Below are 26,199 nucleotides of genomic sequence, written 5' to 3'. Positions count from 1 at the left end.
TTGTATCCTGCTACTTTACTAAACTCATCAATGAGTGCTAGCAGTTTTCTGGTAGAGTCTTTAGGGTTTTCTATATATAATATCATGTCATCGGCAAAGAGTGACAATTTTACTTCTTCTTTTCCAATTTGGATTCCTTTGATTTCTTTTTCTTCTCTGATTGCTGTGGCTAACACTTCCAAAACTATGTTGAATAATAGTGGTGAGAGTGGACACCCTTGTCTTGTTCCTGTTCTTAGGGGGAATTCTTCCAGTTTTTCCCCGTTGAGAATGATGTTGGCTTTTGGTTTGTCATATATGGCTTTTATGATGTTGAGGTAATTTCCTTCTATGCCCATTTTCTGGAGAGCTTTTATCATAAATGGATGTTGAACTTTGTCAAAAGCTTTTTCTGCATCTATTGAAATGATCATATGGTTTTTATCCTTCAATTTGTTGATATGATGTATCACGTTGATTGATTTGCGTATATTGAAGAATCCTTGCATCCCAGGGATAAACCCCACTTGATCATGGTGTATGATTTTTTTAATGTGCTGTTGGATTCTGTTAGCTAGTATTTTGTTGAGGATTTTTGCATCTATATTCATCAGTGATATTGGTCTGTAGTTTTCTTTTTTTGTGACATCTTTGCCTGGTTTTGGTATCAGGGTGTTGGTAGCCTCGTAGAATGAGTTTGGGAGTGCTCCGCCTTCTGCAATATTTTGGAAGAGTTTGAGAAGGATAGGTGTTAACTCTTCTCGAAATGTTTGATAGAATTTGCCCGTGAACCCATCTGGTCCTGGGCTTTTGTGTGTTGGGAGATTTTTAATCACTGCCTCAATTTCCGTACTTGTGATTGGTCTGTTCATGGTTTCTATTTCTTCCTGGTTCAGTCTTGGAAGATTGTATTTTTCTAAGAATGTATCCATTTCTTCCAGGTTATCCAATTGATTGGCATATAGTTGCTTGTAGTAGTCTCTCATGATGTTTTGCATTTCTGAGGTGTCCGTTGTTACTTCTCCTTTTTCATTTCTAATTCTGTTGATTTGCATCTTCTCCCTTTTTTTCTTGATGAGTCTGGCTAATGGTTTATCAATTTTGTTAATCTTCTCAAAGAACCAGCTTTTAGTTTTATTTATTTTTCTTATGGTTTCTTCCCTTTCTTTTTCATTTATTTCTGCTCTGGAGTGCGGGGCGCCGCCGCCATCTTGAATTGCCGTGGTTTGTGTGGTGCGTCCGCACACGCTTCTGCACACGCCCCAGAGCTGAGGTGCTGGCGCAGCTGTTTCACACCAGGAACTCGGGTGTGAAGGGCCAGGTGCGAGGCCTCTGTATGTGGCCCCCTCTGAGCCAGTGAAACCAGACTAGGCAGCGAGGAAAAGAGAAAAGGGTCCTTCATTAGGAGGGAAGAGTCATCCTGGAGGATAGGAGTCCTTGAATCTGCCATCAGAGTCATTCTGGAGAACTGGTTAAAAACACTGTCCCATCTCCTCTGGACTCAGACTGAATATTCGTCTACTCCAATACTTGGACATTAGTCTGAGGCTTGGACAGTCTTCTATAAACACCTCTATCACCAGGACAAGCAACCCCAAAAGCTTGGACAACCATGAGGAAACAAAGAAACACCATGCAGGCAAAGGAGCAGGAAAAAACCCCACAAGACCAAATAAATGAGGAGGAAATAGGAAAAATGCCTGAAAAAGAATTTAGAGTAATGATAGTAAAAATGATACAAAATCTCGATAACAAATTAGAGAAAGTACAAGAAACAGTTCATAAGAACTCAGAAAAACAAACAGCAATGGATAACAAAATAACTGAAATTAAAAATACTCTAGATGCTCTAACCAGCAGAATGACTGAGGCAGAAGAACGAATAAGTGAGTTGGAAGATAGAATGGAAGAAATAAATGCCACAGAGCAGGAAAAAGATAAAAAAATAAAAAGACTAGAAGACAGCCTCAGAGACCTCAGTGATAACCTTAAACGTACCAACATTCGAATTATAGGCATCCCAGAAGAAGAAGAAAACAAGAAAGGGTCTGAGAAAATATTTGAAGAGGTTCTAGTGGAAAACTTCCCCAACATGGGAAAGGAAATAATGAACCAAGTCCAAGAAGCACAGAGAGTCCCATACAGAATAAACCCAAGGAGAAATACACCAAGACACATATTAATCAAACTAACGACAATTCAACACAAAGAAAAAATATTAAAAGCAGCAAGAGAAAAGCAACAAACAACATATAAGGGAAAACCCATCAGGATAACAGCTGACCTTTCTACAGAAACTCTGCAGGCCAGAAGGGAATGGCAGGATATACTGAAAGTCCTGAAAGAGAGAAACCTACAGCCAAGAATACTTTACCCAGCAAGAATCTCATTCAGATTTGAGGGAGAAATCAAAAGCTTTCCAGACAAGCAAAAGTTAAGAGAATTCAGCACCACCAAACCAGCCTTACAACAAGTGCTAAAGGAACTTCTCTAAGTAGGAAACACAAGAAAAGGAAAACACTTACAAATACAAACCCAAAACAATTAAGAAAATGGTAATTGGAACACACATGTCAATAATCACCTTAAATGTAAATGGATTAAATGCTCCAACCAAAAGACACAGACTGGCTGAATGGATACAAAAACAAGACCCTTCTATATGCTGCCTACAAGAAACCCACTTCAGACCAAGGGATACATATAGACTGAAAGTGAAGGGATGGAAAAAGATATTCCATGCAAATGGAAGTCAAAAGAAAGCTGGAGTAGCAATACTCATATCAGACAAATTAGACTTGAAAGTAAAGACTATTAAAAGAGACAAGGAAGGGCACTACATAATGATCAAGGGATCCATCCAAGAAGAACATATCACAATGGTAAATATCTATGCCCCCAACATAGGAGCACCTCAATACATAAGGCAAATGCTAACAGCTATAAAAGGGGACATCGACAGTAACACAATTATAGTGGGAGACTTGAACACCCCACTTACATCAATGGACAGATCATCCAAACAGAAAATCAATAAAGACACACAAGCTTTAAATGACACATTAGACCATCTCGACTTAATTGATATTTATAGGACATTCCATCCAAAAACGACAGACTACACTTTCTTCTCAAGTGCACACGGAACATTTTCCAGGATAGATCACATCTTGGGTCACAAATCAAACCTCAGCAAATTCAAGAAAATTGAAATCATATCAAGCATCTTCTCAGACCACAACGCCATGAGACTAGATATCAATTACAGGAAAAAAACTGCAAAAAATACAAACACATGGAGGCTAAACAATTCACTATTAAACAACCAAGGAATCACTACAGAAATCAAAGAGGAAATCAAAAAGTATCTAGAAACAAATGACAACGAAAACACAACAACCCAAAACCTATGGGACGCAGCAAAAGCAGTTCTAAGAGGGAAGTTTATAGCAATACAGTCCTACCTTAAGAAACAAGAAAATGATCGAATAAACAACCTAACCTTACACCTCAAACAACTAGAGAAAGAAGAACAAAGAAACCCCAAAGTGAGCAGAAGGAAAGAAATCGTAAAGATCAGAGCAGAAATAAATGAAAAAGAAAGGAAAGAAACCATAAGAAAAATAAATAAAACTAAAAGCTGGTTCTTTGAGAAGATTAACAAAATTGATAAACCATTAGCCAGACTCATCAAGAAAAAAAGGGAGAAGATGCAAATCAACAGAATTAGAAATGAAAAAGGAGAAGTCACAACGGACACCTCAGAAATACAAAACATCATGAGAGACTACTACAAGCAACTATATGCCAATCAATTGGATAACCTGGAAGAAATGGATACATTCTTAGAAAAATACAATCTTCCAAGACTGAACCAGGAAGAAATAGAAACCATGAACAGACCAATCACAAGTACAGAAATTGAGGCAGTGATTAAAAATCTCCCAACACACAAAAGCCCAGGACCAGATGGATTCACAGGCGAATTCTATCAAACATTTCGAGAAGAGTTAACACCTATCCTTCTCAAACTCTTCCAAAATATTGCAGAAGGCGGAGCACTCCCAAACTCATTCTATGAGGCTACCATCACCCTGATACCAAAACCAGGCAAAGATGTCACAAAAAAAGAAAACTACAGACCAATATCACTGATGAATATAGATGCAAAAATCCTCAACAAAATACTAGCTAACAGACTGCAACAGCACATTAAAAAAATCATACACCACGATCAAGTGGGGTTTATCCCTGGGATGCAAGGATTCTTCAATATACGCAAATCAATCAACGTGATACATCATATCAACAAATTGAAGGATAAAAACCATATGATCATTTCAATAGATGCAGAAAAAGCTTTTGACAAAGTTCAACATCCATTTATGATAAAAGCTCTCCAGAAAATGGGCATAGAAGGAAATTACCTCAACATCATAAAAGCCATATATGACAAACCAAAAGCCAACATTGTTCTCAATGGAGAAAAACTGGAAGAATTCCCTCTAAGAACAGGAACAAGACAAGGGTGTCCACTCTCACCACTGTTATTCAACATAGTTTTGGAAGTGTTAGCCACAGCAATCAGAGAAGAAAAAGAAATTAAAGGAATCCAAATTGGAAAAGAAGAAGTAAAATTATCACTCTTTGCAGATGACATGATACTATATATAGAAAACCCTAAAGACTCTACCAGAAAACTGCTAGCACTCATTGATGAGTTTAGTAAAGTAGCAGGATACAAAATTAATGCACAGAAATCTCTTGCATTCCTATACACGAACAACGGAAGAGCAGAAAGAGAAATGAAGGAAACTCTCCCATTCACCATTGCAACCAAAAGAATAAAATACCTAGGAATAAACCTGCCTAAGGAGGCAAAAGATCTGTATGCAGAAAACTTTAAGACATTGATGAAAGAAATCAAAGATGACATAAACAGATGGAGGGATATACCATGTTCCTGGATTGGAAGAATCAACATTGTGAAAATGACTGTACTACCCAAAGCAATTTACAGATTTAATGCAATCCCGATCAGATTACCAATGGCATTTTTCACAGAACTAGAGCAAGAAATCTTACGATTTGTATGGAAACGCAAAAGACCCCGAATAGCCAAAGCAATCTTGAGAAGGAAAAATGGAGTTGGTGGAATCAGGCTTCCTGACTTCAAACTATACTACAAGGCTATAGTGATCAAGACAGTATGGTACTGGCACAAAAATAGAAAGGAAGATCAATGGAACAGAATAGAGAACTCAGAAGTAAGCCCAAACACATATGGGCACCTTATCTTTGACAAAGGAGGCACGAGTATACAATGGAAAAAAGACAGCCTCTTCCATAAGTGGTGCTGGGAAAATTGGACAGCAACATGTAAAAGAATGAAATTAGAACACTTCCTAACACCATACACAAAAATAAACTCCAAATGGATTAAAGACCTACATGTAAGGCCAGACACTATAAAACTCCTAGAGGAAAACATAGGCAGAACACTCTTTGACATACATCAAAGCAACATCCTTTTTGACCCACCTCCTAGAATCAGGGAAATAAAATCAAGAAGAAACAAATGGGACCTCATGAAACTTAAAAGCTTTTGCACAGCAAAAGAAACCATAAACAAGACTAAAAGGCAACCCTCAGAATGGGAAAAAATAATTGCCTATGAAACAACGGACAAAGGATTAACCTCCAAAATATACAAGCAGCTCATGCAGCTTCATACCAAAAAAGCAAATAACCCAATCCACAAATGGGCAGAAGACCTAAATAGACATTTCTCCAAAGAAGACATCCAGATGGCCAACACACACATGAAAAGCTGCTCCACATCACTCATCATCAGAGAAATGCAAGTCAAAGCCACAATGAGGTATCACCTCACACCAATCAGAATGGCCATCATTACAAAGTCTGGAAACCACAAATGTTGGAGAGGGTGTGGAGAAAAGGGAACTCTCCTGCACTGTTGGTGGGACTGTAAGTTGGTACAGCCACTATGGAAAACAATTTGGAGGTTCCTTAAAAAACTACAAATAGAACTTCCATATGATCCAGTAATCCCACTCCTGGGCATATACCCAAAGAAAACCATAATCCCAAAAGAAACTTGTACCATAATGTTTATTGCAGCACTCTTTACAATAGCCAGGACATGGAAGCAACCGAAATGCCCATCAACAAATGAATGGATACAGAAGATGTGGCATATATATACAATGGAATATTACTCAGCTATAAAAAGGGATGAGATGGAGCTATATGTAATGAGGTGGATAGAACTACAATCGGTCATACAGAGTGAAGTAAGTCAGAAAGAGAAGGACAAATATTGTATGCTAACTCACATATACGGAATCTAAAAATGGTACTGATGAACTCAGTGACAAGAACAGGGAAGCAGATACAGGGAATGGACTGGAGAACTCGAGGTATGGGAGGGGGCGGGGGGTGAAGGGGAAACTGAGAAGAAGCGGGAGAGTAGTACAGACATATATATACTACCAACTGTAAAATAGTCAGTGGGAAGTTGTTGTATAACAAAGGGAGTCCAACTCGAGGATGGAAGATGCCTTAGAGGACTGGGGCAGGGAGGGTGGGGGGGAATCGAGGGGGGGGCGTCAAGGAAGGGAGGGAATATGGGGATATGTGTATAAAAACAGTTGATTGAACCTGGTGTACCCCCCAAAAAAATAAAATAAAATAAAAAAAAATAATAATAATAATATTTCTGCTCTGATCTTTATGATTTCTTTCCTTCTGCTCACTTTGGGGTTTCTTTGTTCTTCTTTCTCTCGTTGTTTTAGGTGTAAGGTTAGGTTGTTTATTTGATAATTTTCTTGTTTCTTAAGGTAGGACTGTATTGCTATAAACTTCCCTCTTAGAACTGCTTTTGCTGCATCCCACAGGTTTTGGGTTGTTGTGTTTTCATTGTCATTTTTTGACAATGATATTTTGACTAGATATTTTTTGATTTCCTCTTTGATTTCTTTAGTGATTGCTTGGTTGTTTAAGAGTGAATTGTTTAGCCTCCATGTGTTTGTATTTTTTGCAGTTTTTTTTCCTGTAATTGATATCTAGTCTCATGGCATTGTGGTCTGAGAAGATGCTTGATATGATTTCAGTTTTCTTGAATTTGCCGAGGTTTGATTTGTGACCCAAGATGTGATCTATCCTGGAAAATGTTCCGTGTGCACTTGAGAAGAAAGTGTGTTCTGTCATTGTTGGATGGAATGTCCTATAAATATCAATGAAGTCGAGATGGTCTAATGTGTCATTTAAAGCTTGTGTGTCTTTATTTATTTTCTGTTTGGATGATCTGTCCATTGATGTAAGTGGAGTGTTCAAGTCTCCCACTATTATTGTGTTACTGTCGATGTCCCCTTTTATAGCTGTTAGCATTTGCCTTATGTATTGAGGTGCTCCTATGTTGGGGGCATAGATATTTACCATTGTGATATGTTCTTCTTGGATGGATCCCTTGATCATTATGTATTGTCCTTCCTTGTCTCTTTTAATAGTCTTTACTTTCAAGTCTAATTTGTCTGATATGAGTATTGCTACTCCAGCTTTCTTTTGATTTCCATTTGCATGGAATATCTTTTTCCATCCCTTTACTTTCAGTCTACATGTATCCCTTGGTCTGAAGTGGGTTTCTTGTAGGCAGCATATGTAAGGGTCTTGTTTTTGTATCCATTCAGCCAGTCTGTGTCTTTTGGTTGGAGCATTTAATCCATTTACATTTAAAGTGATTATTGACATGTGTGTTCCAATTACCATTTTCTGAATTGTTTTGGGTTTGTATTTGTAGGTGTTTTCCTTTTCTTGTGTTTCCTACTTAGAGAAGTTCCTTTAGCACTTGTTGTAAGGCTGGTTTGGTGGTGCTGAATTCTCTTAACTTTTGCTTGTCTGGAAAGCTTTTGATTTCTCCCTCAAATCTGAATGAGATTCTTGCTGGGTGGAGTATTCTTGGCTGTAGGTTTCTCTCTTTCAGGACTTTCAGTATATCCTGCCATTCCCTTCTGGCCTGCAGAGTTTCTGTAGAAAGGTCAGCTGTTATCCTTATGGGTTTTCCCTTATATGTTGTTTGTTGCTGTTCTCTTGCTGCTTTTAATATTTTTTCTTTGTGTTGAATTGTCGTTAGTTTGATTAATATGTGTCTTGGTGTATTTCTCCTTGGGTTTATTCTGTATGGAACTCTCTGTGCTTCTTGGACTTGGTTCATTATTTCCTTTCCCATGTTGGGGAAGTTTTCCACTATAACCTCTTCAAATATTTTCTCAGACCCTTTCTTGTTTTCTTCTTCTTCTGGGATGCCTATAATTCGAATGTTGGTATGCTTCATGTTATCACTGAGGTCTCTGAGACTGTCTTCTATTCTTTTTATTCTTTTTTCTTTTTCCTGCTCTGTGGCGTTTATTTCCCCCATTCTATCTTCCAACTCACTTATTTGTTCTTCTGCCTCAGTCATTCTGCTGATTATAGCATCTAGAGTATTTTTAATTTCGGTTATTTTGTTATCCATTGCTGTTTGTTTTTCTGAGTTCTTATGAACTGTTTCTTGTACTTTCTCTATTTTGTTGTCGAGATTTTGTATCATTTTTACTATCATTACTCTAAATTCTTTTTCAGGCATTTTTCCTATTTCCTCCTCATTTATTTGATCTTGTGGGTTTTTTTCCTGCTCCTTTGCCTGCGTGGTGTTTCTTTGTTTCCTCATGGTTGTCCAGACTTTTGGGGTTGCTTGTCCTGGCGATAGAGGTGTTTATAGAAGACTGTCCAAGCCTCAGACTAATGTCCAAGTATTGGATTAAACGAATATTACGTCTAGGAAACACATACATGTATAAGACACACAATTACTGAATCCGTTAGGACATAAGGCTCTAGAAAGACCTGACAGAACCCCAGTGTGCTATCAGATATTCAAAGAGAAACCTAACAGAAATTGACAACTGAAACAGAACAAATCAGAGACAAAAGCAAAAGCAAACAAACAAACAAATAACACCCTACACATACAAACATCAATCCAAGGAGATTTTGTAAGCTAGGATCAAGTATAGAAAAGAGCCAGAGTACCACCAGAGAGAATGGAGATTCTCAGAATGTAATTAGACAACTGTACTAAGAACTAAGATAAAGACAAAAGCCTAATATTAAATACCAAGGCAGTGTGTCATCTGGAGAATAGAGCAAGGAGTCTGAGCAGACCGATAGTGTTGCTTATAAGTATGTTAAGATAAAATAAACTTAAAATGGCTGGAAGAAAGGGGAACAGAAGAGCGTAATGTGGTTGGAAATATGCAGATAAAAAGAAAGAAATAGAAATGTATAAAAGATAGGGATGAAAGGAAAGTATGAGAGATATATTGTCCGTACTACCAAAAACTTAGCTAGATATAGAAGTATATAAAAAGGCAAAAAAAAAAAAAAAAATCCAGAACTGATCCCAGAATGGACCAGTTCAATAGGTATTGATACTACTATTTCTGTTTCCTTAACGTCTCAGCTATAAGTGTCCTTCTCCTTGCCTTGGGTTTTTTTTTGCATTATTCTGTGACCAGCAGAGGTTCCTTTATTGTTCGTCTGTAAGCCTCGGTGTGTGGGGAGGGAGAGGGTACAACAGTGGCTCCTTCTCCTGGGAGTGAGTGAGCAGTGGCGCCCTGATGTTTCAGTCGGGCTTGGAGGTGCCTGTTGCAGAGGGACGCCGGTGGCTCAGGCGTAAAAGTCTTAGAGTTGGCCCTCTCTCGGGTTTTTTTTTTGGTTGCTGTTGTTGTTGTTGTTTTTTTCTCTCGGCAGCCTCCCTGCTGCTGGCGTTTCCAGGGGTTTTAATCTAGCCCTGCCCGAGTGCCTGAGGGTGCTCGTTATCCCTGAGCGCCTTAGGTGGCCCAGGGGCGTCTCTCCACTGCCTGTTGCAGAGGCGCCGAGAGAGAGAGGCTACGCGCCGCGCAGCTCCAACCCCTCCGCCCGTGAGCCTGCAGCCTCCAGCCGCCATCATGGCCAGGCAGCTCTCAGGGACGGGCACTCCTCTCCGCGGACCTCCTCCCTCCTGTCCTTTGGGTCCGTCACCCTACCGGCAACAATGTTTCTCACCCTGAAGCAGCTCTCCGGTTCCCACGCTCCCGCTCCTGGACCCTCTGTTCAGCCGCGGATCGATGTCTCGGTCCGGGAACGCTGAGCTGCGCTGCGGACCCTCCGTATGTTTCTCACTCCCTCCCGTCTGCCTCAGCTCCGCCGCTTCACCCTCTTTGAGCCGTCGTAGATGCCTCCCTACCGGCTGTGTCGGGCTCCCCGCAGCCCTTTCTGGTGTCCGAGGCCGTCTGCTGGTGTTCAGCTGTTTCTCTGTGGGAATGACTGCGTCCTTCCATGCATTCCCAATGCATCTGTGGAGAGGGATGCACTCCACGTCTCTCTACTTTGCCACCATCTTTTCGCTCCTGTTTCCTTTTATTTTGCGTTCATTAGAGATGGAAAACAGCTGGTCACTATTTTCTGTGGAAGACCCCTTCATATATACTTACATACTTATTAAATTGTATCCTCAGACTTTTCCTGGCTAAACAATTTCATTCCCTTTAACCTTTGTGCAGGTATTATTTTTTAAGCTTTTAATCTTTTTTTATGAATAGCCTCTGGATCTTCTCCATGTTGTCTGTATCCTCTTTTGTTTCCAACTACAGTCTGATGAAATTAAGAAAAAGCTGATGTCTGTAGCTTCTGTATTAACATCCTGGTTTTTATATATATTCACTATCCTCTTGGCAAAAAATTAAAGGACAGATTCTAAGATCGTTACTCAGTGGAACACCCACATCTTAAATTCTTTTAGAAGAACAAATTAGGTAATATTCATAAATCCTTTGATGTTGAAATACATTATGCTAGTTATGATTATTTCATTTCTACATTTGATTATCTTTGTCATAATCATGCTAAGAAATTAAAAATTAAACGAATTACATTTTGTTAAAGTATTATAAAAATTCCTTTATATATTTAAATTTTCATGACAACTTTCACCTGTTTAGAAGATGTGTAAATTAGAAAAGTTAGTGAGTAATTGTGAGTAGACTGGCATATTTTGTAAAAGTTATTATATATCATACAATTTAGTTTTCTTGTGTATGTTTTAGGGAATGTTTGAAGGAGAGGAAGGAATTTTTTTCTATAAAATTTCACATGCACAAAAGGATTGAGTGATGGTTATTGTATTCTTTATTGCTAATGGAATTGGGACCAAAATTGAGGGACGAGGCAATTTTGAACATTAAGTTTATTTATTAAAATAAAAAATATTTTTATAAGCTAGGGTCAGAATTCAACTACAACTGAAAAAATTGATGTCAGTTTTATATGATTATTTTCTGTGTATTTAAAAAAAAAGTATTCACCATAGCAACCACAGTCACATATGACAGTGGTTACTATCTTGAGATTTCCTGCTTCACCCTCCTGTGGAAGGGCCTACTGTGTTTTGTTTTGTTTTGTTTTAATAAATTGTAAGTCAGAAGCGTCATACTCTTTGTCCCTTCTGTGAACATGCATCTCCCTGGAGACTCAGCTGCACACTGTGGACATGTTTTTCATATCGTGTGGTTAAATATGACTGGCCAGTTACAGCTACTCCTTCGCATTAACTTTTAAAACATACCTAACCTATTTTCCTCCTTAGAAATTTTTTTTAATTGTTTTTAAAACCTTATTTGTATATAAAAAGATATACTCTAAATGTTGATAGTAAGTTTTAAACTAAACAATGGAAAATATTTAGAAGTGTAAGCACATGCATTTGAATAAAAAATTGTGTATAAGCATATCTTGGTTAATAATATCCTGTTATAAAGTCATCCAAACAGAAACATCTAATGGAACAGACTACCATCTTTTATTTCAGTTGACTTTTAGACTTTTGTTAATTCTCTGTGAGAATGTTTATTTCTAACGTAGGAATGGGTTATTTTCCAAAATTTTGAGTGTGGAATCCAACAGGCATTTTACCACAGGTTTTGAGATCAGCCTATAGAAGACCCTTAAAACTAATATATTTGAAGTGTAGTGATCATTAAAGCACCATATAGTAGTGAATTTGAAGTTTCAGTTGGGGTGCTCTGTAGTAAAATTGAAGGTTGCTGCTCCTATACCTTTCTATGTCCTCCACTTGGGGATAGAAACGTAATAGTTAGGGACTGAATTTGGTTATAGGTACCAGAAAAACCAAATAACAATGGTTTAAATGAATAGGATTAATGTCTTTTTTCTCATCTAACAAGAAATCCAGAAGCAGAGTGTCCTACATTGGCAGAGTGATTTCATGATGCCATTAGAGATTTTTTCTGTGACACCATCTTTAGGGTAGTACTCTCATCCTTCTGCTTGCAGAATAACTCAGATCTTCAGCCAGTAAGTCTGCATTCCAGGCAGGAGAAAAGAGCAAGAAGAAACAGAGGGGCGATGCTTGTATCAAGAAAACAGCACTTTCCTAGGAATTAGGTTACAACTTTTTCACCTTGAGACACTAGGGCATTTTAGTGGTGGCTTCTATAACTTGGGATAGAAGCTTCTGATTAGCAGAGGGTTAGAAGTCGGCACAGGACTGTTGCAAATGAAAGAGGAGATTCCTGGAATGAAATTTCTCAGTGATTTCCTTGTTTTCTTCAGTTAGTCCCAAGCATTGGTCTTCCTCTTTCCTCTATTGCCACTACTCATTTCTGGCTGGATTTTTACTTCTCCGACTGCAGAAATTTTTACAAAGTTACCTTATAGCTCATCCTGAGCCAATGGTGCTACCTAGTTTTCATAATACTAACTATAGTTTTAAGCTGCATCAGTACTATTATGAATGCATTCTGAGTTGGCCAGATTACTGTTAGCAATGTTATGTCTGATTTTAGAGAATCATGTAGAGACTGGAATGTCTCCACAGGCAAGTAAACTATATAATGATGAGTCTCAAAAACATGTCATACGAAAGGAACTGGAGGTGTTTCACCTGAAAAATATAACCAAGATAGGAGCCATTATCTGTCTTCAGATACCTGAGGGACTGGTATGTGAAAGAGAAATTTATTTGGAACATGAGTGTAAATAACAGAAAGACATTTTAAGTTCACATTAAAAAAACACTTTTGTAAGTTAGAGTTGCCCAACAGGCTTCCTTGTGGGGAAGTTTATGTCCTATCACAGGAAATTTTTAAGAAGGTGGAGAGCTGTTTGGAGAACTGTATAGGGAAGTGTCTTTGTGGTGATCACTTAGGATCTTTTATTGAAACTCTAGGACTTTAAGGAACAGTTTGAAAATCACTGGGAAAATCTAGTTATTCTAAATGTTTATTTTCTACTTTAATCATTCAGTATAGAAAATGAGGAGCCATTGAAAGATTCTAAACAGAAGAAAGACATGGTTTAATTCGCATTTAGAAAGGTCACTATATTGTCAGTGTAACTAAACTCAAAACTGAAATGAGGCAGGGAGACCAGTTTGGAGGGTGCTACAGTGGCCTAGGCAAGAAATGATTCGAAGCTAAACTAAGACAGTAGCAGGAGTGAATAGAGCAGTAGCGTTAAAAAGACCTAGTGATCAGTTTGGTTTGATGGGAAAAGAGAGTCTGGGTTAATTCTCAACTTGATCACTTTGGGGATTAAGTAAAGAATGTTGACTTTTGCAGACAGAGAGCATGTGGAAAAGCAGTAGGTTTGAAGATCTTGAATTTAGCTTTAGAACTGGTAAATTCGAGGTAACTCTAACTCACCTCAGGTCCAATAGTTAGCAATGGGAAAGTCAGGTATAGAACCTAGGAGCAAGGTCTGGGCTGGAGAAATAGATTTAGGGGTCACAGATATAAATATGACAGGTAAAACCATGGGAGTCCCGGAGGAGGTAGAATCGGCTAGAAAGACTATGAAGGAGTAATCAAAGAGACAGAGGAGGAACCTGGGTAAGTTCTTATAACTTCTTACAGCTGATAGTGGTGCACAATGACAACAACAGTGCAGGCCTAAATGTTAAACAAAAACAAAAGCAAAACAAAAGGAAACCTGAGGTTTAAAATGTTTACTTTCTTTGACCGATTTCAAATATATTTGAAATGATTTTTAATAAAATTATGATAAAGATTCTGCCAAAATTCTGACATGTTTCTACAACCTAAGAATATTATGGGTCTCTGCGTAATCATTAGGTGACTTTTTATTTGACCTGGGTATTTTTGTTTTTTCATTCTTATTTTATTTTGCTTTGTTCTTCATTAAATTGACTATGTTGGCCTTGAATCTGACCAGTGAAAATTTATTATACTGATTAATAAAAAATACTTTAATAAAAATCATAGTTCTTTAAGTAACTGTGAGAACTTATACCCTCACGTTCTTTGTTTACCTAAGGAAATGCAACTTCACCACAAGTACAAAGACCATCTTTCATGGATTACTTTGATAAACAGGACTTCAAGAGCAAGAGTCATGAAAACTGTAATCAGAATATGCATGAACCCTTCCCTATGTCCAAAAATGTTTTTCCTGATAACTGGAAAGTTCCTCAAGATGGAGACTTTGACTTTGTAAGTACATTTTAATTCTTCATTTGTTTTCTCCTTTATTTTGTCATCACATCAAGAAACAGGTCGTGTGTGTGTGTGTCTATGTGTGTGTGTGTGTATGATTAAAATTATAGACTTAATATTCATTATATTGCCATATATGGGTAGGGGAATGGTGAAATTATAGTTTGCTTCTAGAAATGTAGTTGCAGAGAAATGTAAATAATTGCTTATGGTTAAATAAATTATAGCCCAAATTTAGAGAAATATTTAGGACTCTTTAAAACTAAAATGACAACTGTTTCAAAAGATGTTTTTAATAATGCAAATATGAGATATTTCTGACAGTAAATTCAGTTTCCTAAACAAAGGATGCAAAAATATTTATGACATAGACTTTGAGAAATTGGCCTCAACTTTGAAAATTAACTCAGATAGTTTCTACTTAAGTGTTAACTCCACTTGGTTTGTCAGAAATAATAGTCCTATGTCTGGTTAGGAATCTAAACTTCAGTATAAAACTGTGCCTTATTGCCTCTTGTTGCATTTTCTCCTTATTTCTTCTGTCCTGCTCCTAGTTATTTATTTCTTTTAAAGAATGCATATAATACAGGTAAATAATTCTAAGACAACTCTTTCCACAACTTGAGAGAGTAAATTTTTTAAATCAGTTTTTTAATGGAGTAGAAATTTTTATAAGGTAAATTTTTGCTTTAGCATGTATCATAAGTAGCATTTACTTTTGTATATTGTTCTGTAAGATTTTCATGTAAAATGACTACAGCTGTATTTGTTAATAAATGTATTTATGTTATAATAAAATTTTAGATATATCTTCAAAAATTTTAAGTATATCAAGCCATTTTGCTTAGTCACCGTGCCTTTAAATGCTTTGGGATTATAAATATTTTTAATGTTAAATACTTTTCTCCTAAATATTGTGATTATTTAAGTTTTTTAATAATCAGGTAATAAAGTTTCAAAATCTATCCTCAATAAATTTAATACTACGTGCTAGCAAATATTAGCAGTGGTACAGGTTAGTCTAAAAACATTAATGGTAGTATCTCCTTACTGTTTTCTCAATTTTGAGTTATAAATTAGAAAAATAAAATCTGTATTTCTCTAGTTCTAGTAAGATTTCATTTTATGCTATCTCCTTTTAAAAATATATAAATTATTTAGAATGCAGATATTCAAGCTTTAAATCATTCATGAACATGATGAATAACGTAGAGTACTTAGCATCAGAGAACTCTGTCTTGACTCAGTTGGAATAAATCTTAACAGCCTCTGGGAAACAGTTTGAAATGAGCTACTGAGTAATGAATAAATTATCATAGTTAAGAAATAGCAAAAAAAAAGATTTAATTCTATTTCAGTTAGTCAGCTACCACCCCCAGAATATAATGGCTTAAAATAGCTATTTTATTTGCTTACAATTTTGTGGGTAAGCAGTTTGACTAGGTTCAGCTGAGTGGTTCTTCTTCTGATAGTCTCACCTGGAGTCTCTCAAGTGGCTGTAATCATCTAGCAGCTTGAATGGAGCTGAATAATCTCTCTAAAATCACTCATATGTCTGGCAGTTGTGCTGACACTTGGCTAGGTCATCAGGCAAGCCTGGAGGTTTTATGTTGGGGTAGCAGCCTCCCAAGAAGGTGATAGAAGAAGTTGCAAGGCCCCTTGAGTCCTGAGTTTAGAATCCATTTACAAATACCATCAAAAAGAATGAGTACTTAGGAATAATCTTAACCAAGGAGGTGAAAGACTTGTACATTGAAAACTACGAGACATGGTGAAAGAAACTATAGAAGACACCAAAACATGGAATAACATTTCATATTCAAGGATTGGTTAAGATGTCAGTATTGTCTAGAGCAACCTACAGATTCAATGTAATCTCTATTAAAATCCCAATGACTTTTTTTGTAGAGGTAGAAAAATCCATCTGAAATTCATATGGAATTTCAAGGGACTTGAATAGTCAAAACAACCTTGAAAAAGAGAAACAAAGTTGGAGGTCTCATACTTCCTGATTTCAAAACTGCTACAAAGCTACAGTAATCAAAACAGACAGACATAGACGGATGGAGTAGAATAGAAAGCCCAGAAATAAACCATCACATATATAGTCAGATGATTTTCAGCAAGGGTACTAAAACCATTCAATGAAGAAAGGATAATCTTGTCAACAAATGGTGCAAGGAAAACTGGATAGCCACATGCATGAACTTGGACCTTTACCTTACACAGTATACAAAAATTAACTCAAAATGAATCAAAGATCTAAATAAACATAAGAAATATAACTGTAAAACTCGTAGAGAAAACATAGGGGAAAAGCTGCATGACATTGGATTTGGCAGTGATTTTTTAGATATGACACCAAAAGCACAAGTAACAAAAGAAAGAAATAGATAAATTGGACCATATAAAAATTAAAATTTTTGTGCATCAAAGTACACTATCAGCAGAGAAAAGTCAACCCACAGAATGGAAGAAAACATGCATAAATCATATATCTGATAAGGGGTTAACATCTAGGATGTATAAAGAACTCAACAACAAAAAACTAAGCAACCCAATTTAAAAATGGTCAAAGTACTCCAATAAATATTTCTCCAAAGAAGATATACAAATGACCAATAAAATGAAAAGATGTTTAATATCATTAATTTTTAGGGAAACAGATCAAAATCATGAGATACTATTTCACACCCATTATATAAATACATACATACATGCACAGAAAATAACAGTTGTTGGTGAGGATATGGAGAAATTGGAACCCTTCCTTGTGCACTGCAGGTGGGAATGTAAAATGCAGGTGGTACAGCTGTGGAAAACAGTACGGCATTCCTCAAAATAACTGAACATAGATTACCATGTAATCCAGCAATTCCATTTCTGGGTATATACCCAAAAGAAATGAGTGAAAGCAAAGACTTGAACAGATATTTGTACATCCATATTCACAGCAACGTTATTCACAATTGCCAAAAGGCAGAAGCAACCTAGGGGTCCATTGATGGATGAAGAGATAAACAAAATGTGATATATGCATGCAATGGAATATTATGCAGTCTAAACAGAAAGGAAATTTTGACACAAGCCATAGCATAGATGAACCTTGAGGATTATAAGTAAAATATCCAGTCACAAAAGGGCAAATAAAATACTGTGTGATTCCACTTATATGCAGTACCTAGAGTAATCAGATTCATAGAAACAGAAAACAGAATGGTAGTTGCCAAGGTGCTGGGGGAGAGGGAAGTAGGGAGTTATTGTTTTTAAGTACGGAAGTTCAGTTTTGGAAGATGAAAAAAGTCCTGGGGATGGATGGTCGTGATGGTTGCACAACAATGTGGATGTACTTAATGCCACTGAACTCTACACTTAAAAGTGATAACAGTGGTGGATTTTAAGTTATGTATAATATCACAAAAAAATAAGAGGGAAAAAAAAAAAAGGATTCACAGTGTCACTTCTGCCATATCCTTAGTCAAACTATGTCACAAGGCCAATCCAGATTCCAAGGATGTGGAAATGGATTTCGCCTCATGATGAAAAGACTAGCGAAGTCACGTTGCAGAAGGTACTATGGAATGAATGGAATTATTGTGGTCATCTTTGCAAATAATATACTAGAAGTTGTCTTAAAATTCAACCGAATTTAGAATAATGAATTTAGGAAATTGGAGGTCATTAGTGATTTTGATAAGGGCCATTTCAGCACCCTACTTTTAGAATATTCATACACACACATAACTTTTGACATGCAGCCTTCTCCTGTCCCATTTACGCTCATTCTAGTTTTGTGAATCAGAGCATCAGTTTTTCTAGTGGCCAGCTCTTATAAGTAAGCTTCTGGTAATATTTTCAGCCCATAGTAGATTCTGGAGTCCTTCTATCTGGAAATTCCAAAATTTGTTAGAGACCCTTAAACTAGTTCAACAAATATTCTGTTTTCTGCTTTGGATTGTGCTAGTCACTATGGGTTAAATATATATACACACACACACACACACACATACATACATACATATATACACATACACACACACATACACTTATTTAGTTAAGGGAAAGTATGTTAGTAAAGTGTTAAGTTGTAATCCAGAGCAATAATTCAGCTATTATGCAGTTTTGCATAGGAGGACTCACTAAAGGTTGGAGTATTTTATGAAATATGGTAGAGGAGCACTTTGTCTAAACATTGAAGGATGGATAGTAGAAGAAGGGAAGGCAGACAGTACAAAGAGTGATGTGTGAAATAAAAAGCTTAGAGGTAGGAAATGACAAAATATATTGGGTGACAATGAAGTGGAGACCTTCAAGTTCATTTGGAATAATATAGGAAATAAAATGGAAAGCTAGGTTTGGGTCAGACGATAGAAGCCTTGAATGTAAGATTGCAAAGTCTGAAATTTTATTTCCTAGACAGTGGAAAGCCACTGAAGGTTTTTAGGTTGGAAAATGATGTGATGAAAGTGTTTTAAGAATATTAATCTTGATGGTAGCATGCAGAATTGATTGATAGAAAAAGACTAGAGGTAGGGGAAAATCAGGTATGTGAAACAGACTTGAAATAATAGGGTAATAAAATGGAAAAGAAACAACAAAAGCAGGGATAGATGTAGGAGACACTAGAAAGGTTGATCAACAGAAATACCTGACTTACTAGGTTAAAGAGTACTATATTGGTTAAGATGAGGAGCTAAGTAATAGAAGGTGAAATTAAAAAAAAAAAAGAAGAAGGAAAATGTCCTCATAGTTGGAAAGAGGTTCCAAGAGATTATATAACTGGATTTAATTTTTGCAGAAGTATTTCTTTTCTGACTTATGCAGGGCATGTAGCCTTAAAAAGGGAGAGCAGAGGGGGACAGAATGACTAGAGCAGGAGTTCTTCCTTTCCCAACATTTACTACAGCCTATCAACTGCTCAACCCTCTCATCACTTTGAGGAAAGTGAAAAATGTTTGCAATAGCTACTGAGGGAATGCGAATGGGAATAAAGAAGAGAATAAAGGATAAAATAAAGAATAAATAAATGAACAAAGGAAGGGTTTCCAGGGGATGAATAAGGAACTGCTAAGAGTAGTAGTGAGTGTGGGAAAGGAAGGAAGGAAGAAAGGAAGAAAAGGAAATGTGTGTAAGAGAGGTTAAAAGAGTAGGAAAAGAGGAAGCAGAGGTGGGACCAAGTACAAAGGGTTTGATGGAATACTTTACTTACAAAGTAAGGAAATGGACTAAAAGCAAAGACAGATGTCCACTTAAGATACCAGCTGGTATTGATAAGGGAAATCTGGTCTTATTCATTCCATCGCACATTAGATATAGAATGTTAAAAATATGACTCATCAAAGTATAAAGTGTGCTAAGGTTTATGTGCTTATCTTCCCTCTTTATGATGTATCTCAAGGATACCTTCTAAAAGAACTACATTTTATGTGATTCCTATGTCTATTCAATAGAAGTTGCTTAAAACTACCCGAAGTCATTTTGAGCGTTTTCCCAGGACATAGAAGGCTTCTCTTTCTGCCTTGAGGAAAAGAGGTTTCAAAAAAGAAAAATGAAAGCAAATACTTCGTTGTCTTTTGTAAGTATTCAGAGCAGATTCCTAAAGGACAAAACTTACTCAGAGAGACACCTGCTAGACAGATGTGTGCAGTAGGAAGCATTCTTTATCTTAAAGCCTGTATGCAACTTAATTTGTGTATTTTCTTTAGCATTTGTCTTTCAGATTTTCTGTGAATTGGTTGTTTCCTGTTACGTTCCTGGATGTAAGGAGATGATAAGAGAAATAATTTGTGATTTCACCAACTTGAGGGTAGCATAAAGATAGGATAAAATATATTTGGGCTAACTGAACCAATTATTTTAACTCTACTAAAGTTTTGTTTAGGGTGTGGCTATGAAGATGTCTAAAACAAATGTAAAAGGCAAATCTGTTTATTATAGCACTAGCCTAATGTTTCAGTTTTTTGTTAGAATTATTTCCAAACAGCCTTAGCATCCAGATTGTTTAGTGTTAAATGGAGAGCATGTAGATCTTGTTTTGCAGAAATTACACTATCATTCATACTTAAATAGATTTATTTTGGGTAATGTAAAGATTTTGAAATAAGAGCAGGAACTTTAAAAGCCATCTGTTAACCCACCATATTGGTTCCAAACTTTAAGAAAAGCCATCGGATTGACAATAATTGCTAGTATAAGAGGAATTAAGTAAATCAGGATTTTTTTTGTTTTTGACTCAAACTGAATTGTATGGTAACATTTTTTAATTTCTATGATGCTTAAATATTGTTTGTGCTGTTCCTTTGAGCTAAGGGACACAGAAATCCTCCAGTGCAAAACTTGGAGAAACAGTCTCAGTAATTGTGGCAGAGGGGAAAAAAGTCCTTTCTTTCAAGTATAAATGTGCCTTGAACTTTCCTGAGTTTTTTTTAGAATTCTGCCTCTGACTCTGGTTTGAAAAATCAGTATGGTGATAGGGAAAAACCTACGAAAACCAAAAAAAAAAAAACCTCACTACTGCAAAATGCAGAAAGCAGTAAACCTGGAGAAAGTAGCACCCCTGTTGCTGGAGTCGCAAGGGCATTTTAGAAATCTTTCTTTCTTAGGATCTTTTCACCCTGCTAGAGTAGCTAGCGGCTGCGGAGGGTAATAAAGTGGAGACAGTGGTGAAGTACAGGAGCCCACGCAAATGCTTGTTGCAACGCCAGCCCTTTGGAAAGCCCTCAGCAACACAGGCCCTGTAGGAAGCCTGGAGGTAAAAACTTAAGCCAGCAGCATCTGCCAGTTTTCACCAGTGTAGCAGTATGCTACCATCTGCTTTCTCTACTTAAATACAGATAGTGCTTTCGCTCTTTAAAGAGATGCTGGCTCAAAGTTTCTTCTGTAGTGCACTCCTTAGTCAAAGAGCTTCTTGTTCTCTTCGGGCCCTAGTTGTATGGACTGAGGAAACCACTTCAGCTGAGTAAAGTATTTAAGCATATTGTCATTGATTAGTTTTGCATTAATTAAATGATTATTGTCAAGTATTTCCAGATGTTTGCAAGAGTATTAACAAAGTATGAAAAGATAACTAGATATTTCAGATTTATTTCTTCTAGGTTAAAGAAGAAATAAACATAAAATCTCAAATGCTTTAGTGGATAGCCCTGGATAAGAGTTTATGATTACAGGTGTACATGTGGCACGAACTTGAGCTTATGTGGCACATTGTGCTTTCACTACTCACTCTTTCCTTATAGAGCCAACAGGAAATTAAAATTAATGAGAACCCTGCACTTTGAAATACTTGCAGAATTCTTGACTAGTGCAGTCCTTTGCCAACTCACGAAATCTGTGCTGGCAGTTGTATCCAACAGATGGTATGGCATGTGCACAGTTGTAGCATGTGATTGTCTAGGTCTGTGTAGAATTTTTATAAGATTTTGACCATCAATCTCCTGAGGCTTTTAAGACAGTCATAACCTTTGTTTTGAAAGGAGAATGGCCTTCTTCAAAGATAAGTGTTTATATACAAGTAGGAAAAAAATGTTAATAGTCACTGGTCAACCAAACTGAATTTAATTGATTCTATACTGGTTAAAGACAACAAAAACTTTAGTGTCTCTAAATTGCTACACTGTTTTTTTCTCAGTATAATTTAATCCATTTGGCCACCTAAGGTAGAGTGAGCATTTTGCTTTCCTATTCCTACATATGTTGTTAAAGCCTTCCAAAATTTCAGGAGATTTTATTTGGTGGTTGTGTTTAGGCAAGATCTACTGAAACATTAAGCTAATTCTGCTTATTTAGGTAATTAATGCCTTAAGTTAAAACTCACTATATCATCATTTCCTTTACAAATTAAAGTGAGCAGGCCTGTACTTATTGGATTAATTAAGATAGAAAGCACAGGTGCAGTGAGTGGGTTCTTGTCACCATGTTGGAATTTATTAAGATGTTTAAAGCACATGGCAAAAAGAAAAATGGCTTTCTGAAAAGCAAAAACTTTCCTCATAGTAATTTATTCTTCTAAAAAAATGTCATTTATATGAAGATAGTGTTGAAAAATTGGCTACTTTACATTTTAAAACAAAGATGTTAATACTCCAAGCATATGTTATGGCTAATGTTGATGTCTGAGGAAGTTATTTTGACTATGTGCCCTTTTTGTCCTTAACCTCATTTTGAATGTTTAGTCAATAAGCAGTGGAGACTGTTGGGTGATTATGTGAAAAGAGATGTTAAGAACCAATAGTGGAATTTAGGATTATAGAGTGAACAGTGTAACTTATTGCCTTTTAATTTAAGACTGATGCCCCACAGTATTTACTTCTTAAATAAACTATTAGATTTCAAATAAGTTGTTAGGATTGATTGGACTTACTAGTTATCAGGTTGTATTGACAACAGAAGAGCTCTTTTTCACTTTAACTGTCATAAATGAAATTTCTTTAAGTCAGAGTGTGTTTGTACTCTCATAACTTAATTCAGGTTTTCAGAATATACGTAGTAGTTTAGTGTCAGAGTCCTTTCCATAACTGATTCCATTATACTTCCTGATGTATATCTTTCACAGTTACAAGTACATAGTTCTTTTTGAGTTTGTTAGATTTGTTGGCCTGGTTAAACTAATACACCTTCCTCTCTTGTCCTGATATTAGGTTGGAAACTTTTTCCATTCTACCTCTCATTTGTTAAAACTAGAAAATTTTCATTAGGTTGGATCCTTCAGATTAGAAGACATTCCAGTAAATAACAGTAGCTTTTTTAAAATCAAAAACTTAGTTGTCTTGATTCAAAACCAGACTAGTTTTGTTTTATAATTTTGTCCATCAGTAGTAGAAACATCTTCCCAGAAATATAGACAGATCTTATAGATAGATAAGCATAAGAGGGTATCAAACTAACATATAGTAGCAGATAAAAGAATTTCGGTACAGAGATATCTTAATTATACTGATTTATTTTTAAGACACATTTTCATGGCTTTTAACAAAGGCACTTTTTTTTCTTCATGAATTAAGTCATGGTGCGTGTTAAATTGATGTAATTAAAGCTGTTTTTTTTATTAAGGTGTCTTATAAAAGTCTTGGTAACCTGAGTTAGAGTATCAACTTGTAGTTCCACAGGCCTTCAATTTAGATTTTAGCTCTCCCTTAATATGAGAGTACAAATTAAGCTATATATTAATCAAGGCTACAAATATATAAATACACAAAAAGCTAATAACCAGCCATACTCTTTGACTAACTAGTCAAATGAAATGAGTAGTCAGTTGTGGATTATTGTTGCTGTGGAAGAAAGTTCTAAAGCATATAGTCATTTTCATGATTATAATTTTTGACATAAAGAAATTTACTGTTTTAACTCATTAGAACTTCAGCGATGGTACAAAACTCCTGAAAATTGCCTTACTTTGATTTTAAACATTTAATCATTCTTACCCTGACTATGAACACTGAAAGACTTTCCCTTAGCAATCTTATAAGGCACAATAGAAACAAGGTACAATTAAGTTCCCCTTTGATTTGCAGAAATCAGTGAATTACAACTAATATCTGCAAATTCTACTTTTCCATTTTTCTTTATTACAGAATTATAGGTGTAGTCTTTCAGAAAAATATTCTTTAAATACCTGAAATTAATAAATTATCCAACCCTGACCAGTGTAATAGTCATCATTTAACAGCAGCTCTTTAGATATGCTGAAAATTCACCTTTTCTGTTGTCATTTTTAAAGCATTTTTCATAACTGAGTCAACCTTAGAGCTTCTGTCTGTTTTTTACATCAGTTGCCCTCGCCTGTAAGAATTTCGTCCTTGTCTATAATCATTTATTCTTTTTTTTTTCTTCTTGACTCCACACTGAAACTCTGAGGGTTCCATTCCTTTGGGTCCTATTCCATATTTTGCTGTAACTCGTGATAGGATGCTGCATTAAGTTTAAAGTTTCAGCATCTGAGATTGTTTTTCTAACCAACCAGTTCAAAGTGGTAACTGCAGTTTTGTCTACATGTGTAATTTTACTGCTCAGAATTTTCCCTGTCCTTTTGCTTTTGGCTAATTAGCATAGAAATAATAGCTAATAAATATTGAGAGTTTATTGTGTGCTGAGTACATTTCAGAGCACTTTCCTGAAAGTGATCCTTTGCGGAAGGTACTGTTGTTATCCCTCCCCCGAGCTTTTTTTTGAACAACTGAGGAAATTAAGGCATAGAGAGCTTAAGTTCAGTAGTCAGAGTCACACAGCTTCTAGGTGGCAGAGCCAAAATTTGAACCCGGAGATATGACTTCAGAGTTTGCCCTGCACTACTTAACAATTATACTGTTGTTAAACCTTTAGTGAAGAGGTTAGTTTGAGCCTGAAATCAAGAAAAATATAAGATGGGTAAATCATGGCATTGAACCCAAACTATGGGTAGAGGCAAAACTGTTGATGGCCATTGGAATAAAGTAGGGTTTCACACATGGAGCAGGCAGAGGTGCAGGATCCAAAGTGAGGTGGCTTAGCCAGCAACACAGAAGGCTTTTCTGCACACTTCTGCTGGGTCAGAGAGCAGGTCCTAAAGGAGACAATGCCTACTGAACAGGGAATGATTTGGGAGTGACCTAGGTTTTAACTGCCAAGCTGAGGCTTCTACCAGGTATTTAGCCTTAATCCTGTGGGCAGTGGATAACTGGTGCAGAGTTCTTATCAGGAAAGTAACCGGCTTTTAGGAGGACTGGATTAAAGCCTGTTGAAATTGTCAAAGTGATTAAGACAAAGATAGTGGAATTAGAGAAGGGAGATTAGATTTAAGAAATATCTTAGATTTAAGAATCATCTGGATATGATAACCAGTTATATATAGGGGATTAGAATGAAGAAAAAGTTTTCTGACTTAGAGAATTAGATTGATAATGTTGCCATTGTTTGGGATACAGAAAAGGAGGGAAGAAGGGGTTTTGGAGGTTGCGTGTGGAGGGTGAGCTAATTCTGTTTGGATGTATTGTTTGTAATGTCTGGAGGACATACAAGTACAATAGGTAGTTGAAAATACAGGATGAAGCTATGGATTTGGGAATATTTGGCTTAGAGTACATGAGATCATCCAGAGAGAGCCTTGAAGTAAGGAAAGTTGCCAAAAGTAGATTTCTAGGGAATCTCAAATTTAAAGCTGGCAGAGAAGGGGCAGTGAGCAGAGGAGACTGGTTTTATCTAGCCTTGAATACAAGTTGAGTCAAGCTTAAGCAGGCAGATAACAGCTGTCACTTGAGAATTTACCATGGCTGACATTTTACTTTTTTTAATTGGAAAGTATGTCAGCCTAAACTTAAACTTGAATAGTTTCAGCTACCAAGTTTTTTGTTATCAGCTCTTTGAGCATTCATCCTGGTACCATGATTCACGCTGGTACAATTTAAAATGCAAGCACTTTTTAAACAGTTACAACTCATTGGGTATAAACCTAAAATGGCTTTTTCTCCAAACCTACTTTTAACAATGGATACACTCTAATCTCCCTTTTCTGCTCCCTTAACTATGCCTTTGGACAAATGCTACAAGTTTCTGGTCACTTTTGGTTAGTAAAAGTCTGACTAGTTTAAAATTTTAAGCTCCAGTGTGATTTAAATCTCAACTGATCATTCCCCACCCTGTGTCTCGGGGCAGGCCACCTAAGTGGTTTAAGACAGTT

General features: G+C 36.5%; 1 protein-coding gene across 1 annotated transcript in view; it reads left to right on the top strand.

Moving 5' to 3' along the window:
* Positions 1 to 26,199, top strand: part of STK3 (serine/threonine kinase 3) — a 316,883-nt gene that overhangs the window by 223,277 nt on the left and 67,407 nt on the right. The window contains exon 10 of the mRNA XM_057735647.1: positions 14,371 to 14,546. Within this exon, the coding sequence (XP_057591630.1) occupies positions 14,371 to 14,546 (176 nt within the window). The remainder of the gene's footprint in view (positions 1 to 14,370; positions 14,547 to 26,199) is intronic.

The sequence above is a fragment of the Hippopotamus amphibius genome, chromosome 5 (assembly GCF_030028045.1).
Source record: "Hippopotamus amphibius kiboko isolate mHipAmp2 chromosome 5, mHipAmp2.hap2, whole genome shotgun sequence".
Lineage (NCBI taxonomy): Eukaryota > Metazoa > Chordata > Mammalia > Artiodactyla > Hippopotamidae > Hippopotamus > Hippopotamus amphibius.
Note: the sequence above shows the minus strand (reverse complement) of the source record. Positions and strands in the feature narration are given on the sequence as shown.